This window comes from Clarias gariepinus, chromosome 4 (assembly GCF_024256425.1).
Source record: "Clarias gariepinus isolate MV-2021 ecotype Netherlands chromosome 4, CGAR_prim_01v2, whole genome shotgun sequence".
Classification (NCBI taxonomy): domain Eukaryota; kingdom Metazoa; phylum Chordata; class Actinopteri; order Siluriformes; family Clariidae; genus Clarias; species Clarias gariepinus.
In genome coordinates, this window is record NC_071103.1 from 32579560 (window position 1) to 32597677 (window position 18118).

Below are 18118 nucleotides of genomic sequence, written 5' to 3' on the forward strand. Positions count from 1 at the left end.
AATTGCCTCTAACCTGTGAATGTTGACCGGATGTATAAATACAACAGTAATCACAATTGGACTACAGAAGTTTGCCATCTCAGGGATTTTTTCCTTGCCACCATCGCCCTCTGCTTGCTCATCAGGGACAAACTGCTTATTATAACTTCTGCCTATTTGCTCACACATTTTAAACTCATTTCCATATTTTTTTATTCTGTAAAGCTGCTTTACAACAATGACCAATGTTAAAAATATATATATATATATATATATATATATATATATATATATATATATATATATATATATATATATATATAATTTTATATTTACAAACTTACATCCACAAGTATTTGATTTAACTTACTTTACACTTAATTATTATAAATTTTATTATTATTATTTAAAATCATTGCTAAAAACAGGTCAGTGTCAAATATTGAAGAGCTGACTTCAGTGCATGATCTTGAAAGAACCTCATGATCTGAGGTTGAGAAGCACTGCTTTATTTTACTGATATGCTGTTTAGGTTATCTAAAGCAAACAAAGCCACTCAGAGTGCACCAGATCAGGCTGACACTGGAGACGTCTCAACTTCCCACTTTATTGGTATTTGTTCTGCATGTTAATTTATCAAGGCTTTAACCTCTCTTTATTTTAAGCAGTCCTCTGCACAGCCTGGTACAAGCTAAATTTATTAGACAAACGTACTGGCGCCTGCCTGGACTATGGAATGTTTTTGTGACCCTCTCCTCCTGGTAGTGATGTCCTAGAAAGCCCTAAGACTTAAGACTATTTGATAACAATGAACTTTTGTCTAATTGCTCTGCGTGATAAAGCACATTATATGCAGTATAAAATACTTAATATGAGAATATATAATATGTCTTCTGGTAATTTTTGGATTTAAAATTATTTTTGTTATTAATATGTAAATCCTTTTAACACGTTTCTGTATGTTGAAAAACCATGAGCCATTGTGGTTCATTAAAAAAAAGACTTTTTACAAAATGTTTTTGATGGCATTCTTAGTCCCTGACCTAGTAAACTATCATACAGTAACTGATATGTTTGTCATAGAAAATCTAAAGTAATTTTGTGTCACTCAGGATAAGTGCATCTGTTAAATACTGGTATATAAAAAATCACATGATTTAAAGTCAATTGAGATTTATATATATATATACGTATATGTGTATACAGTATATATATATGTACTACTGTTCAACAGTTTTAGAACACTTGCAAATTTCTTTTTTTTTTGTTTAGTGATTTATTTTCCACATTCAACAACAATACTGGGGATTTCAAAACTATAAAATAACACATATGGGATTAGGTAATTACTTACCAACAAGAAAAACAACAGTTAGTTGTTATTTTAAAACACAGAGGTCAGCCTTTCTGTAATAGTTCTTGCAAGAACAGTATTGACCACTGCATTTGCAAAATCCGTCAAGCACCATAATGAAACTGGCTCTCATAAAGACCATCCCAGGAGGGCGAGACCAAAACCTACCTCTGCTGCCGATGAGAAGTTTATTTAGAGTTATCAGCCTTAAAAATGACCAATTAACAAACAACACCTCAGATTAGAGGCGTTATGAAGTCATTACAGAGCATAAGTAGCAGAAACATCTCAATATCAACTGTTCAAAGGAGATTAATGCATTTTTTGGGCGCCTTCAGCATTCCTTTACAATGTAGAGAGAAATAAAAATCAGGAACCATCATGAAGTTAGAAAGTGTTCTAAAACCTTTGAACGGTAGTGTATATATGCAGTATACTGTATATTCATAAGTTTATACATGGGCTAAAATGACTAGGATCATTTATTCATTGATTTTCTATACCACCTATCCTGCGTACAGGGTCTCAGGGACTGAGAGAGTTTATCCCAGGAGACTTTGGGCACGAAGTGTGGTACACCCTAGACAGGGTGCTAATCCATCGCATGGTGCGTGCGCACGCTTACACTTGGTCACTCCTGGGAATGCTAATTAACCAACTTACCACCAACATGCAAACTCCACACCCACAGAGGCAGGAATCGAACCCTTGACCCTGGAGGTGCGAGGCCAGAGTGATAACCACTACACCACCATGCCACCTAGAATAAGTAGGATGTATACTTTTTAATTAGGAATTTTAATAAATATGAATTTTCTTTTGTAAACTTGTATACAAATAATTTACCAGTAAATCTAATTCTATGAGGCTTGATTAATAAAGCCCATTTAAAAGTGAAAAACATGTTAATTACTATACAGAATGAAAAGAAAAACGTATATCATTACATTGGCTCACGATCCACATTAGCATGGATGCTACGTAGTTAACCACATTTTGTCTTTTCAAAAAAAGAAAAAAATCTTTAAATCCCTTTAATGTATAACTTTGGTTACAGCAAAATTAAACTGTTGCAGACACAGAATTCTAAGGCTTTTGTCTCAGATGGGTTAACCAGTAAACAGTTAACCATTAATTAATATATTTTTTAAATGAGTTATTATAATGCTAGCTAGTATTTTTTTAGGTAAAGATGCTGTAAACTAATGTTCTTTGGTCCCTTCATCAGCTTCATCAGTTTGTGATTTCAGGCAGAAATCTTCTTGTTCTGTGAATTCAATTGTATTTTACTTTCATGCTTTTTACAAATCTAAGTTTATACATTTCTACTTTTACCTGAGTAATAAACATAAATCTGTGTTTCAACTTTTAGCAGAGTATTTAATAGGCTGAGTAATTGGACTTTCACTCGGGCAAAGAATACCATTACCACATCTGCTACTACGGTCAGCCTTATCCTCCAGATCTGTACTCTTTGGAATGCAGGGCTTGAAAAACTGGGTAATGAGACAGAAGAGAAGTTTTCAGGTTTTTAAACATGGGAAGACAAAGTTAGGGCTCAGAGCATATCAGGGCACCGCCTTATTATGTGTAGGACAAAGTTAAATCTAATTTGTTTTTCAGTGAAAAACACAAATTCCCACATACTTACTCAGTATTTTCCATAAATGTTTAGATGTTTGGATCTGCTGATTGGAAAGAGACTACCAAAGCTTTCTCGTGTTCATAAAACTACTCTGGAATTTGTTTAATCCTGTGTGTTTATATGAAAATCATAGTGGAACAGTGTTTAACATCTGGGCCTGTAAAATGGATTTATATTACTTAGCCATTACACAATTACACAGAGGAAGTATTAATGTAGTATAATGAGATTCCCACAGGATAACGCACATATTGTTCCAAGGCTGAAACACTGGAATAAATGGCATGTCTGAGGACTAAATGATTTTTGGTTTTGCTGAGGAAATGGCTGGAGAGATGTAATCCTTGCACTGGGCTTTTACATAACTTGCAGTTTTGTTGGGAACATTGTGATTTTTACAGAAGACTTATATATCCTAGTTGATGAGCTTCAAATTCAATTTAAAATTCCTCCAATCTGTGTACAGTACTTTATGCATGATATATGACCTCATAAGCATATTAAATCTAAACTGCATTTGTGGTGTAAATTACACTGACCGGTCAGGGAAAAAAAAAGTCACCATCTGGATTTAACTAGCCAAATATTTAAGAGCCTTTCATTGTATAATTATTGCAGTGATTAATAGGCTTTAGTTTGCAACAAGATATTTAACCCTAACTGATGAAGTGAGTAGCTCCTCATTTCTTATGCAACCATGAAAACATATCATGTGTTCATGGCAAAGATATTGCTCTTGTCCTAAATCAAGAAAAGAAAAACAACTAAGGGGATTGCTGAAACTACTACAGTTGGGTTCAGTACTGTCCAAGGCGTTATCAAAAATGAACATTTTCGAGGAATAAATGTGGTCCTAAAAACATCCTGCATGAGCGTGGTGGGAGATTACGTAAACAGTTATTGAAATCAAATTGTAAAGAAAAAAAAATCAGAAATCATGGTTATGTTTAATAGTGAAAGTAAAAACATTTTCACACGCACAATGTGAAGAGAACTCAAGGAATTGGGAGTAAACAGCGGTTTCTTAGCAGTAAGAAAACCATTTATTAACCACTAGTCAACAAAAAGGCCTTCAATTTGCAACAGAGCATAAATAATTGACTGTGTAGCGTTGGAACAAGGTCATGTGTTCTGATGAGTTCAGATTTACCCTGTTCTAGACTGATGGAACATCAGGGTAAGAAGAGAGGCATATGAAGTGATGCATCCATCTATTGTACAAACCTGTAGGGGAAGTGCTCTGATCTGATCTGGGGTTGTTTCAATTGGTCAGGTCTAGGTTCAACAATGTTCTGTTGCCAAAAATGAGGTCAGCTGATGCAATACATCGACCTACCAGGCCTTCCATCAAAATATTTCTTTCTTCTCTGATGGCACAGCCGTATTCCAAGATGACAACAAAAGGATTCATCAGGCGCGAATTGTGAAAGAGAGCATGATACATCATTTTCACACATGGATTAGCCACTACTGAGTCCAGACCTTAACCCCATTGAGAATCTTTCGAAAATGCTGGAGAAGACTTTATGCACTGGTCTGACTTTCCCATCATCAATACAAGATCTTGGAATGAAATTATTGCAATTCTAGAAGGAAATAAACGTTGTGAAATATTGCGTAAGTTTATCAAAATGATGCCACTGACATAATCAAAGCAAAAGTTGGCTCAATAAAAATTTAGTCCTTTTTGGTCGAGCAGTTTTTAATTAACAATTTGTAGTAATCTGAAATAAATCCTTTAATAAACAGCTCCAAATGACCCAACGGTGGTATTCTGGGAGTTGATCTCTCTGTGAGTTTGGACCATCAGGGGGCAGCAACACAAACATAAAACAAGACTCGGAGGCTGATTTTCCTTCTCATTTGATCTTCAATGTTATTGAATTTTAAGATATTTAAGTTTAATACAAGCTTAGTGTTTCATTTATAGACTATATAAAATGTGAATATTAATGTATTATCACAGTATGCATATTTATAATGAAAGTCGAACCTTTAAAATATTACATAAGGAGCCCTTTATTTGTAGCAGCAAAGTTTGATCGGATCATTCAGCATTTTCTTCAAACAGGACCTCTGGAACACTGATTAAACCCAGGCCCTTCTATAACCTATTACACATGTCACATATTATTATAAAAAAGAAAAGAAAAAGAAAAAAATGGATGTTTCATGCTGTAATTTTTTTTGTACCATGTAAACACTGATATTAAAAAACTAAACTGCAGCTTGTTTTGCAGGTGACATCACATTTATATATGCAAAATATGAATAGAGGTAACGGTGCATGCAGAAGCCACTGGTGAACTAAATGTTGCTAACTCATCACCTAGCATTGCATTCAAAAGGATCTGAAAATGAGAAAGGAGTAAATCTTTTTATGTATTTGATATGAGTTGAAATGTTACTGTTTATGGATAAATCAAACATACTTAATCTACTGTACATTTTGTCTAACAGCAAACACATAACAGTACTTCATTTTATCATAATATCTCATCAGTTAACTTAAAATCCTTCTAGGCCTGAGGGAGTTAATAACTATTTTAAATAGAAGGAAATTTAATATGGGCTACTAATATTCCATTTGAAATTAGATTTACATAGTTTACATACCATAACTCTTGGCCTGCCTATTTATCTGTACATCTTTATAGCTGATGATGCTAAAGAAGGACAAACCTGTCACTTAATTGTACTGTTATTTCTGGCGATTTACAGATAGGGAGTATGAAGAGGTCAGCCAATCAGATGAGAGATGACGTACATATATGTGTAAGTAGAAAAACTAAATTACAAGAAAGAGTATGGGTCTTTCAAAAAAACAATAAATGGATTTTGTTGTTTTTTTTCAATTGCAATGCTGGCTATCATAAAATATGATTTTTAAAATGCGAAGATCCACATAAAACAGTATTACACACTGCCTGGCAAAAACATTGCCACTGGAATTGAATTAGAGTTAAGAACTGTCCATCATAATCCACATTATTAAACATCTTGTGGAGTAATGCAGAACCATCAACTTTGTGGAATAAATGTAGTCGAAAAAAAACTCTGGATGACTGGAGATCACCTAAATGTTTGGTGAAGCTGCATCATAAAAAAAATGTCAGTAAAAATCACAGCTGTGTTTAATAGTGAAAGTAAGAGCATTTCCATATGCACACAAAGTGATGAGAACTTGCAGGATTGGGACTAAACAGCTGGGTGGCCATCAGAAAAACCACTTCTTACTGAGACTAATTGGGGGAAAACCCTTCAATTTGTTAGGGAGCATAAAGATTGTAGTTCGGAGCAATAGAAAAACATCATGTGGTCTGAGGAATCCACATTGACCCCATTCCAGAGTGATGTTCGTGTCAGTTTAATAAGAGGGTAAACACATGAAGTGATGCAATCATCATGCATAGTGCACTACCTAAATGTGTGGAGTAACCATGTTATCTCATCCCTTATATTACAAGCATATTTTAGGTTTTAAATGTGAAAGAGTGGTTCTGGGAGCAGGAGAAAAAAGTTTTTTTTTCATACAAAAGTTGGCATCAATGCTAAAGGCACTCGAACAAAATACTATACTAGTGCATGACTTCAAAAAAGCAAAGTATACCTTTGGACAGTGATTATGCCACAGACCCAGAATATTCCAGGTTTATACTTTGAATTAAAGCTTTTGGAGACATATTATCGTTTAAATCCAGACAGACATAATGGACATAAGATAAAACACCAGTAACCTTTTTGTCAGATAAATACTATTACGAACCTCATGTAGTGGCAAGGAAAATTTTTTATACAGACATATTGCACACCTTGTCATCTTAAGCCTATCATACATTCGACAGGCCTCAACCATAAAGCTGCGGTAAATAAACCGCTTGTCAGAAAACAAAACACTCCCCACGCCCCCCCATGTGCTCAGTAAAAAGCTGGGTTGGTGTGCTCAATCACACAACGTCTCCGGTAACGTCTTATCAGCCGCAAGGCCTCTGCGGCCACCTCACACTCCTGTACATTAAGCATCTGCAGCTCAGGACATCCTGTAGCTAATGCCTTTAACCCTCTGCCAGTTACACTTTCGCATCCTTTCAGACTGAGCCTTCTGAGCCCAGTGCAACAACGCGCCAACACCTCAAGTCCCATGTCTGACACCAACGGGCATCGACCCACGTCCAGCGCCCGCAGCTTGGGGCAGCTGCGAGCAAGATGGCTCAGGCCCAGATCAGTGATGCCTTCACAGCCTCGAGCATTCAGGTAGCGCAGACGTGGGCAGTAGCGTGCCACATAGCGCAGGCCTACATCTGTGATGCGGCTACAATGTGCCATGCTCAAATAGCGGAGCTGACCCTCCGTGCGGGCTACTTCGCGCAGACCGAAATCGCCCAGTAAATGGCAGTCACTCAAACTGAGCTGGCGCAGAGCAGGGCAGTAAAGAGTCAAATGGCGTAGGGCTTCATCCGTCAGCCGAGTGCAGCGGCGCAGATAGAGATGGGTAAGGAGTGGGCAGTGAAGAGCGATGGCACGCAAGCCTTCATCCTCCAGAGATGTGCAGTCTGTCATGTCCAGATAGCGCAGGCCGATCTGCTGTCCATGGAGCGGAGAGAGAGGCAGTGAACTCTCCTGTGTCAGACTTATACAAGTCACTTTAGGGCAGCCTGAGGGGAAACAGATATACACTGTGAGTGTTTTTTATTGATACTTCTCGTCAATTAGTACCAACATAAAACTACAAGTAGAAAAATAAAGCATTAGAGCCCCTACATAGGAATCATCCTGATAGCAGGTGTTAGTGTAATACGTATGTTTAGTGTAAGAAGAAAAAATGTCACTTATGAATTTTATGGTCACGTTTATTTCATTTTATTTTATCATTCTCTCCTTGCTACTTTCATGTCAGAAGTAATAAATAAGTTATTTATTTATTTGTTTATCACATTATCACTTCATTTATATTTAATTCACGATACACTTATGATGTGTTAAAGCATCATCTAGTCTTTTGAATGACTGTACAACATACATATTTAATAAAAGACTTTGGACATAATAAAATAAACATACAGCCTAAGAAAAACAACAAAACCAGTCGCCAGTACTAAGTACCCCCTTAAGTAACTGATCAACAGCAGGTGTGCTATCGGAGCTTTATAAAAGCAGAAGTTTTGGCAGTTTGCTGCTCCAGGGCATTTACGTGTGTGTTAACACAATGCTAAGAGGGAAAGACATACAGTAAGCAATGGTCTTGCTGCACATCAATATGAAAAGGGTTATAAAACCATTTCCAAGCAAGCTAGAATTCAACATTCTACAGCGAGAAAGATTATTCACAAGTGGAAAGCATCCTTGGGGTGAATGTGCTGGGACGTCCAAGACAGTTGCCAATCTTCCCAGGAGTGGACGTCGCAGCACATTTACCCCAAGGTCAGATTGTGTAATCCCTACAGGCCTTACTGACCATGTTAAATGTCAAAGTTTATGACGGCACAATTAGAAGAAGACTGAAAAATACAGCTTGTTTGGAACGTTTGCCACAAGAAAGCCTCTTCCGTCCAAAACAACATGGAGGCATGACTGAGGATCACAAAACTGCATCTAAACAAACCGCAAGACTTCTAGAACAATGTCCTATGGACAGATTGTTATGGAGTTGTTTGGCGATGTCAGTGCCATGGCAAAACCAAACGGCAGAAACACCTCATACCCCATGTCAAGCACTGCAGTGGAGGGGTGATGATTTACAGCCAAAGGACTTGGGAACCATTGATTCGACCAGAGACTCCTCTGTTTACTAAATATTATAGAGGAAAATGTAAAGCCATCATGTGACAGGACAATAATTCGAAGCAAACCAGGAAATATACATCAGAATAGCTAATAAAAATAAAAGAATCAGGGTTTTGGAATGGCCTAGTCAAAGTCCAGACCTCAACCCTATTGAAATGCTGTGGCGGGACCTTAAGAGAGCTGTGCTTAAACATATGGCCTAAATTCTCAGTGGAAGTGGATGTTGTAAAAAGAAGAATGGGCCAAACTTCCTCCACAACGATGTGAGAGCAAGCACTCTTCAAGTTACTGTGGATGTACCAGCTATTGAATCATTGAGGGGGGAGAAGGGTGCTTTCTGTTACTCACGTTCTTTACTTTTTGTCTTCATTTTTTTGTTAAATAAATAATGGCACAGTAAAAAAGGATGTTTTTTGTCTGAGTTGTATTTGCCTAATACTAAGACGTGCTACGGATGATGCAAATGATTTTTATGATGTTTTTTAACAAATTACTGAGTTTAAAAAATATATACAGTATATGACCCTGCATGTATAATTCCGGCCCTGTGTTGATTTCAAAAATCCCAAAATAAATTAAAACTTGTGCTCCAAACTTTTGGGGTTTTCTTTTAATAAAGATGTATGTTTTATAATCATTCTTCCCCAGAAAAAGACCAGTTCAAAGAGTCCAATACAGTCACTGAAAGCTCCATAATGACATGAAATTCATATTCATGATGAGTGTATGTAAACTTCTGGCCGCAACTGTACATGAACTCACAGACGCCCACGGCTGGCTAGCGTTGCCATGCTAGACAGAATGTTCAATGTCTTAGCAAGCGCCCACAAATACACATTACACAATGTTTAATGTGGCCACTGTATTTCTATGGCATTCTTCTGACATTCTCAGTCGATGGTATAATTTCGATTATTTTTCAAGAACTCGAAAGATTTTTGTGGTAATTTTAAGTAGACTCATGTTTTACTTCTGCTTCTGGGAGTTGAGGGGGGAAAAAAACAATGAAAACATAGAAGAACGTAGGGAAAAAAACAGGGCAACATTCAATATCAAAGGAAACGTCGCAGTGTCTGTTTTCCTTCAGCTGAAATCGATATGCCGTTTTTCTCTTCTCACTCTCAGCATGCACAGCCACAACTAACAAAACGTATTCATATGACAAAGGGTTTACTTCCTTTTCTCAATGGTGCACCAGTATCTTTGCCCACCAAGGAGTTTTTGAGTGTGTCACTGCATTAATGAAAGCAGCAGATCGGCCCTTCTCCTTGAGGTTGAGACTCTCAGAGCTCGGCAGACCTCTCATTCTCCCAGGGGGAACTGTAAGACTGGCAGTAATTCCCAAATTCTGTAATGCTTTTCCCAGCTTTCCGAGTAAAGCAGCACTGCTATGAATTACTCTCCCAGCAACTCCAACAACTTACAGAGTGATGGATGATGGCAGCAATTCGGCACCATGAAATATAGATTAGATGTTGATAACTTTAGCTTGTCGACTAAGTCACGTTGGTGAATCATCTACACCACATGTCTAACAATTACTCAACATGTCTGAAGACCCTTAGCATTTTATTTCATTCATTCATCATTAGTTAATGCTTTATCCTGGTTAGGCCATGGTGGATCCAGAGTCTCCTTCGGGATCACTAAAGTATCTGTCCTTCTATCTGTCTAACTGATTGTCCCTCCATTCCAGGAGCACTGGGCATAAAGCAGCAATACACTCTGGAGAGCACAAAAGTCAACCTTAGCACAAATATTCAGGCACACATTCACATCTAAGGCACTTTATTGTAGCCTATATGACCTACTGGCATGATTTTGAAGCAGGTGGAAAGCAGATAACCTAAGAGAATCCACAGGGACGTGAAACCCAGGGGCAGGATCAAACTGGAGACCCTGGAGCTCTGTCGTGTTGTAATAAAGTGTGGGTTTTTACGGTTTATTATAATGACCTAATTAAAAGAATTTATTTTAAACATTAACATATTTGCTTACCTGAGACATCTAGGTGCTCAAGGTTAGGACAGCGGGACACAACATCAAACACTGCCTCGTTAGAAATGTTATAACAGCCTGCCACCTTGAGGTGCCGTAATTCAGGACAGCACTGAGCCAGCAGACGCAGGCCGCGATCAGAGAGCCTCGGGCAACCACTCGCCACCACCGTCTCCAGGGTGAGACAGACATTGGGGGTGTCCTGGCACAGGCGCTGAGTAAGAACTTTCAGGGCTCTGTCAGCATGTAGTGACTCTCCGCTCAGTTGGATGGTTCTCCAGAGACGTGGGTCCCAGGACAGGCTATACCAGCGTCGGCATACTCGGGCACAACGACACAGCTGCGGTGTAGACAAGTGAGCAAATATCTGCAACAAAACGGGGTCTGGAAGAGATTCAATGAGCGCAGTGGAGTGAACCTTGGAGGCCTTTTTGCAGCTTCCTGGAGGAGCGTGGACTAAAGCGACGGTTTCTCTGGGAATTGTGGGGGATGGAGACGGAGATGAGGATGGAGACTCATGGCCATTGGGGAGAGTTTGAGAAGGACTCAAGTTCAGGATGAGACCAGGACTCGGGGTGCTGTGTGTCCTCATGCTCAGGTCTGAGTCTAAAGAGAGAAAGAAGGAATGACAAGAATGAGAGAAAGAGTTGTTAATACTACACTACTGAAGCTTTGATCAAGGCGTACTAATGTATTCAAATGTAGTGTAACCCATAGCTTAAACTGTGAAACGCAGTCTGATTAACTTATCATGTGTAATCATTTTAGCCTGGTTCACCAGATGTCATCAAATACTCAATGTTGTGCTGATCAAGTGTCACTTTTATCTTAAATGTCTCATCAGAGTGTTCAAAGGGAAGACCCAGCATGGCGTGTGTGGTGTTTCATGATTGGTTGTTATAAACACTTGTACTTGTAGCAGATGGGACTAATTGCGGAGATAGAGAACAAACATATGCAGTAACCAATGATGGCTTGGCTGGAGCTCATCAACACCAGTGGCGTGAGATGAGGACTCTAAGTTGGCATTGACATCATTATTTTATCTGATTCTAGCATCACAACCTGCTCTGAAATCCACCATGCTCTTTTCAAGTGCTAGCAGGAATCCCATAAATAAGACTTTAGACTGAGCAAATTAAACAATAATTTATTGATTTGAGATAAAAATATTTAGTCGAAAGTCAGAGTGAAGTTCTATCTGTGTAATATTAGAACGCAAAGATCAGGAGTTATACTAAATTGGATAAAGTCTCATAATCTGTTCCTGCCTTTCTGTCCACTCCACAAAAAATATCATGAAGTCAAAAATCATTCCACAAAGGCTGAGTTGTGCACGTGTAGTCCCCGTCTCCACAAACCCACAACAAACTGCTTCATTTGCTTCATTGAGTTTTGGGAGATGGTCCTGCTGAGGGTAAATATGATATGCCGTTTTGTACAGGAAATATCTTTATTATTGCACCTGGGCTCCTCAAGGCTTTTTGGTAAGGAATCAGGATCAGTCTGGAGGAATCAGTGAGGCATCCATAACCCCAATCCCAACAGTCCATCAAACTCCCTGCTGTTCCTTTATATTCTGGTCACTGGACTGCATGGGGAAAATGTTCATACAGCAGTAGACCTACCTCAAGTTCATTTACTTGGAAGCTAAATTAGTGTCAGATTTTCAGGTTTCAATTTCGCTAATGACCTGTCTCATAAACGACTTTGCATGTAATGAATATTCCAGTCTTTATTTCTCATAGCGCTGGGAGAAGTCAGGTGCAAGTGAGCACTTAGACATAGTTTCAAGATGGTGGCAGGCTGAGTGGCTGTCTTGTGGATTTATGCATCGCCATGGACAGACGGATGCTCTCCTTGACATTTTAGAGCATAAATGACACACGAATCCCTGTCATGTAAATCTCTGGGACGATGGTGTGTGTACATACAGTACGTCGTGTAGATTTGTATTCCAGACGTGACCCGAGACCATGTTGATTGGTGGCCAGGTCATGATGACATACGCAGATTCTCTCTCCGGGGGTGGTGGGGAGGCAAAATGTCTTCACAGGGACAGCAGGGAGTCTTCTAAAAAACTAACCAACCATCCAACCATCTCCCAGACACACAGAGACAAACCAGGGATGTACTCAGTACTATCCAGAGAGCACTCGAAGACAAATGAAAACAAATTAGCTGTATGTAATCTATTATTGCATGTCTGTATAGTTTTAAACCCCTGATCCCAAAGCTTTTTTTTTGGTAGAATTATTTATCTTGGAATTCTTTACATGTTCACTGAAATTCATTTTAGTCTAGACAGGTCTGCGTAATTAAAAAAAAAAGGATTTAAAAGAATTATATTGAAAAAATCCACATAACTGTTTCCCTGACAGACTTAATCATAAACTGGTTTTAGTACAATGACAATATGGTGCACTCCAGTGGAAATATTTGTCTAACCTTAGCTTACTTTCCTTTATTCCTTTTAGACTAATGAAAAACCTAGAGATGACTTTGGCTAAAGACAGCAAGATTTTATACAGCCATATATCTCTGACACACATCGGGCCTCATTTATCAAACTGGATATGAATTAATTTATTAATAAATACTTCACAAGAACATTTAAACAAGAATTATGGCATTCATGACAATCCGGTTAGATTGGAAAAACATATGTATCCCTAAAGAGCTCCAAAGTTTGTGTAACTTTATGTATTCACTAAGGTGACTCTCGAATGATCGGCTGCAGGAATCGAACCCTCAGCCTCGGAGATGCCACAGAAGGCCACAGTGCTAACCACTAAGCCACTGTACCAACCAATGCAAAAGATAGAAATACAAATAGTAAGACTAGCCAGTAAATTCGAAAAAAAGATGCCATTTTATAATGGCATTAGGTGGATTACTAGTTAGCATCATCACTCTGCACCTCCAGGGCATTTGAATCTCTGCCCAACGGTCTAATGTGTGATGGTCTAAAGTCATGCAGTGCAGGGCAATTAGCATTTCAATCCAAGTCTAATTGTTCATAATATAGGTGTGGTTGTGTGAGTGTGTGTCCCTGTGCCCTGCAATGAGTTCGTCAGATCTTATCAGTACATCAGATAGGCAGTACAGATAATGATAGATGAAGACGCCACATTATAAAAATGAGTCTATTGTAGCTGATGCATCATAATGGCTGAGCTGTCCTGGAAGTTGATCCAGTTGATCTACCAGAAATTTGATCTACTTTAAGTTTTTAAAACGTTTTAATGAAATTTCGGTACGAATGTTTAGCTTAGTTTCAAGGGATAGGCCATCTACATACTGTACTTTCCTAACAGATAGATCAATTAAGCCCAGGTTTTGTTATTAATAGACATTTGCATGTTTCTGTTAAAGAAAAATAATGTGGGATCCTTTTCAGCAAAGAACACTTTTCATGAGTGAATAATTATAATTCTTATAAGCTCCACTGATTAAAAAAATCTAGATTATTATTTGATTACATCATTCCATCTTTACTAAGTGACACTTCAAGTTCAAAGTCGCGAATGAAGAGCTGACAAAGTGAAGAAAAAATTAATTAATATTCCCCTTCTCTACTGTTTGACTACTCTATATATCGAGTAGACGGAACTTTGTGTATTAGACACAAAAACGAACCTGCACATGAATTTGCCTCAGGACTCAATAAGATTCGGTATGAAAGAGAAAGCTGCTGAAAAGCCAGATGATTGAAACAGGAGAGAAGAGGGATTAGGGTTGATCCCTGCTCAATTCACCAGCTCCTCAACCACCCAGATCTCAGTCATGGGTGGTCTAGCTATGTAACCATTCCCAGTGGATTTGTATCGTGTAGCACATTATATATAGCAGGAATCAACTCCTACAGAGGCAAGTTCATTTCTACTATTGTAAAGCTAATCCTTTCCAAGCTAACTTTCAAATCTTAGCACGCCTCTCGCTTGAGCTGCAACGTGGTAAAGTGACCACATCTGCCAGGGGTTTCATGCTCGTCAGGCCTGCATAAAAGGCTTCAAGATGGTCACTATGTCCCACAATCCTTGTGTTTACTCTCAGATTTTATAAATACTGAGACAGACTTTGGCTCAAATCCAGCATTTAAAGGCACGTACAGTATTTTCTGCTCGGCCAAATAACATTTACCCTAAACATACTGTACACATCACACAATATAGTTCAACTAAATTATAAAGCACAACAGAAGCAGCTGTTATTGTGTGTTATGTATAATTCTCTATACGGTTTGTCAAATGTTAAGAAATATATACTGTAATAAAACACATTAAATATGTTTGCATTTAAATGCCTGTGATATAATTAGTGACTGTGGTGCTGTATTTTTCTGAATCCTATAAATTTTATAATGTGATTTTTATATTGTTACTATTTTATTGGATGTTTTGCTGTAAGGTGTCATTGGGTGTTCAGAAATGCATTATTATTTATTATTTTATTATAAGAAGATAGTGGTTGTGTGCAGCTCTGGCATCACAGCGGAACATTTCCAGTGCATTTATGCAGTACATTGGCATCTCAAAGTAGTAAAAGTAATAGTATTTTAAATTATCTGAAACATAAGGAATAATGGTCAGGTTTGGGTATAAGCCTGTACAAACACAAGAGCTTGTTTTCTTACTTAAACATTTTCACTGACTGTCAATACATTATTAAAGAGAAAGCAATTGCGATAGCCAAGACAACAAAGAGTGGGTTGAAAATTTGGTTATAGCTACTAACTGGAAGGTTGGGGGTTCAAACCCTACTACCACCAAGTTGCCACTATTACTGTTGGTCCCCCGAGCAAGGCCCTTAACCCTCAAACATAAAATGTAACCTGTTTTGAATAATCTGCCATAATGTAAATGTTGCTACTTTAAATGGATGTAGAGATGCATCCATATAAAAAGCTTGAAAAGCTGGACAGGCCTAAAGAGTAAGAGATGTAAATACAGAGGTAGAGATAAAGCAAGGGTGATTTACCACCGGCACTGGTTTTCAGCAGCTACTGAAGCCAAAATAGACTGGCATGTTGCTGACAGACGGTTTTTTAAATCAGCTAAGAATTTCATATAAAAATAAATCGTGGATGTTTTTGGAGATCACAAAGATTATTAAGTGACTCATTCACTTGTAGTTTTCCTTTACATTGGGATTGGATGTGAATGAACCTTTATTGAGGTAATATTAAGTCTAGGTTTTCAAACAATGATCATTTTTATTCCAGTATAACTTTGGCCTTTTTTTCACATTATGACTTTATTTAAACAGGCTTACATTTAAAGGCATTAATCCCAAAGTGACTTTCAGGGTTGTTACCTCTCACAGCAGGTGCAAAAGTAATCAGTTTGCATTGACACTGCCTTGTGCACCCTTGGAAATTTTGTCCCTATGAGGGAAATGTTGAAGGTTCTATGCGGGACCATATGACTGTGTGTTTCTCTATTAAGAAAGGGCTTTGAGAATAACCTTTTTAAGAAAACAGCACATAAAATGTAAAAGATGCAGATGGATGGATGGATGGATGGATGGATGGATTGGAGTTTGCTGCTTCCATAGATTATATTATTTTACACACAACAACCATACAATATGCAAGCATATTCATTCATTTATCACCCAGAATTATGCCTGTATTCTTTGTTTTCTAGGCCCAGTAATAATAAAAGTAAAAAACACTCAAAGAAAAATTTTACATTTTTTGCAACTTTACATTTTTAGTAAATAATGAATCAAAATGAATAAAATACTCCACACCATCTGCCAACTGAAAGCTCACTACTTCCTAATCAACAGATTGCACTTGAACTTCAAGTCAGGGTGGCCAAGAAGAAGTTTCCAAAAAAACATTAATTAGTCTACATGTGTCCTTGATCAGGCAATAGTCCATCGTCATCTAATCAGAAAGGAGAAAATTAGCCCACCTACTTGTGCTCCATTGCGTATCAAACAGCTGGCAGGACCGGCTAGATCAAAACTGACTTTGGACTTGTTTTCTTTAGCTCTATTCTGGGACTAAGTGGCTGGGGTTTTTTTTGTTTAGTTTTTTGGATAAGCTCAGTGTAATCCTTGGTGTTCGAATAGATGGTGTAAGGTCAAAGGGTCATCTTTAACCTTGATAGGGAAATTATGAACGAGACTTCAGACATGTATATTTATCATAAGGTGTAATAAATTTACTGGCTTTTGAATGTATAAAGTGCATGCTGTGGTTGTTGACTGTTGTACTGTATTTACTTTATTATGATGACAATAAAGATTTAAAATCAATTGTAATTAGATAACATTTTTTAATAACATATGTTATCTGTATTCCAGAAATCTGGAAATTAATTTTAAATTCCTCCCAATAAGCAAGCCAGAAATGACAAGAGGTGGAAGAAACCTTGAGAGGAACCAGACTCGAAAGGAGACTCATCCTTTTCTGGGTGACACCAGATAATAAATAAATGACACCAGATGGTCAAAATAAGTTCCCCGACAAAATATTATCAGTACACAACATCAATATACTGCACAACTGGATGAATTTAACTTTACATGAAAACAGATGGTCAGTTTCTCTAAGCCCTAAGTTCCTCTAAACCATGTCCAAGCAGAACATTCCAGGATGACAACTGGAAATAGAGCTGCGTGATTATTAATAAAGTACAAATCATAATTTTAGGGGCTTAGCGATCACAATGCTCACTCGTGACTCTCGAAATGTGTATATTTATTAAATTCTTACCGTAGCAGAGCCAGGAAGCTACAGTTTCGCCGCATATGTTTGTGAATGACAGCTCGCCTGCATTTTAAATTACTGGTTTGCTGCATATTTGTGCTACAGCATAAATCCGGAGAAAAATAGCTAATGTTACTTATAACCCGAAGTTCAGTGTGTCCTCCCAAAGTGAAAAGCAAACCCACCATACAATGGCTGGTTAAATAGTTAGTCGCAGCAATGTTTCTCTTCTTCTTTGCCGAGAGAAACTACAGTATTAAGACGTTTGTGGGTTGATGAATGCTCTTTGTGCGCGATTAGCCGTAACGAGTTTTGAGAAAGACCCTGTTCGGTTGCTAATCTATTTAGTAACTGTTTTTTTTAGTAATTGGGAATGTTGGATCCATTATATAATATTAAACATTTCATTCTTCTCATTATACGCAAGACATTCGGGTCACGAAATTCATCACATTTCCAGCGTTGTTTCTATAGTTGCGTTGCTGTGCTTCGGGGTCATGAGGACACAAGTGTCTAAGGTTACAGTTCACAGGAAATTAAAGAGAACACTTTTGCGCAATAGTTGTAGAAGCGCAAGTGCAGAAAACTATTCTGACCTACACTGAGAAACAAATCAAAATAACAGTTTTAAACGTTT

General features: G+C 37.9%; 1 protein-coding gene across 1 annotated transcript in view; it reads right to left on the reverse strand.

Moving 5' to 3' along the window:
* Positions 1-4979: 4979 nt before the first annotated feature.
* Positions 4980-18118, reverse strand: part of si:dkey-192l18.9 (F-box/LRR-repeat protein 7) — a 34433-nt gene continuing 21294 nt past the window's right edge. The window contains exons 3-4 of the mRNA XM_053493851.1: positions 10761-11366; positions 4980-7633 (exon numbers count right to left, since the gene is read on the reverse strand). Of these exons, the coding sequence (XP_053349826.1) occupies positions 6897-7633; positions 10761-11366 (1343 nt within the window). The 3' untranslated portion in view covers positions 4980-6896. The remainder of the gene's footprint in view (positions 7634-10760; positions 11367-18118) is intronic.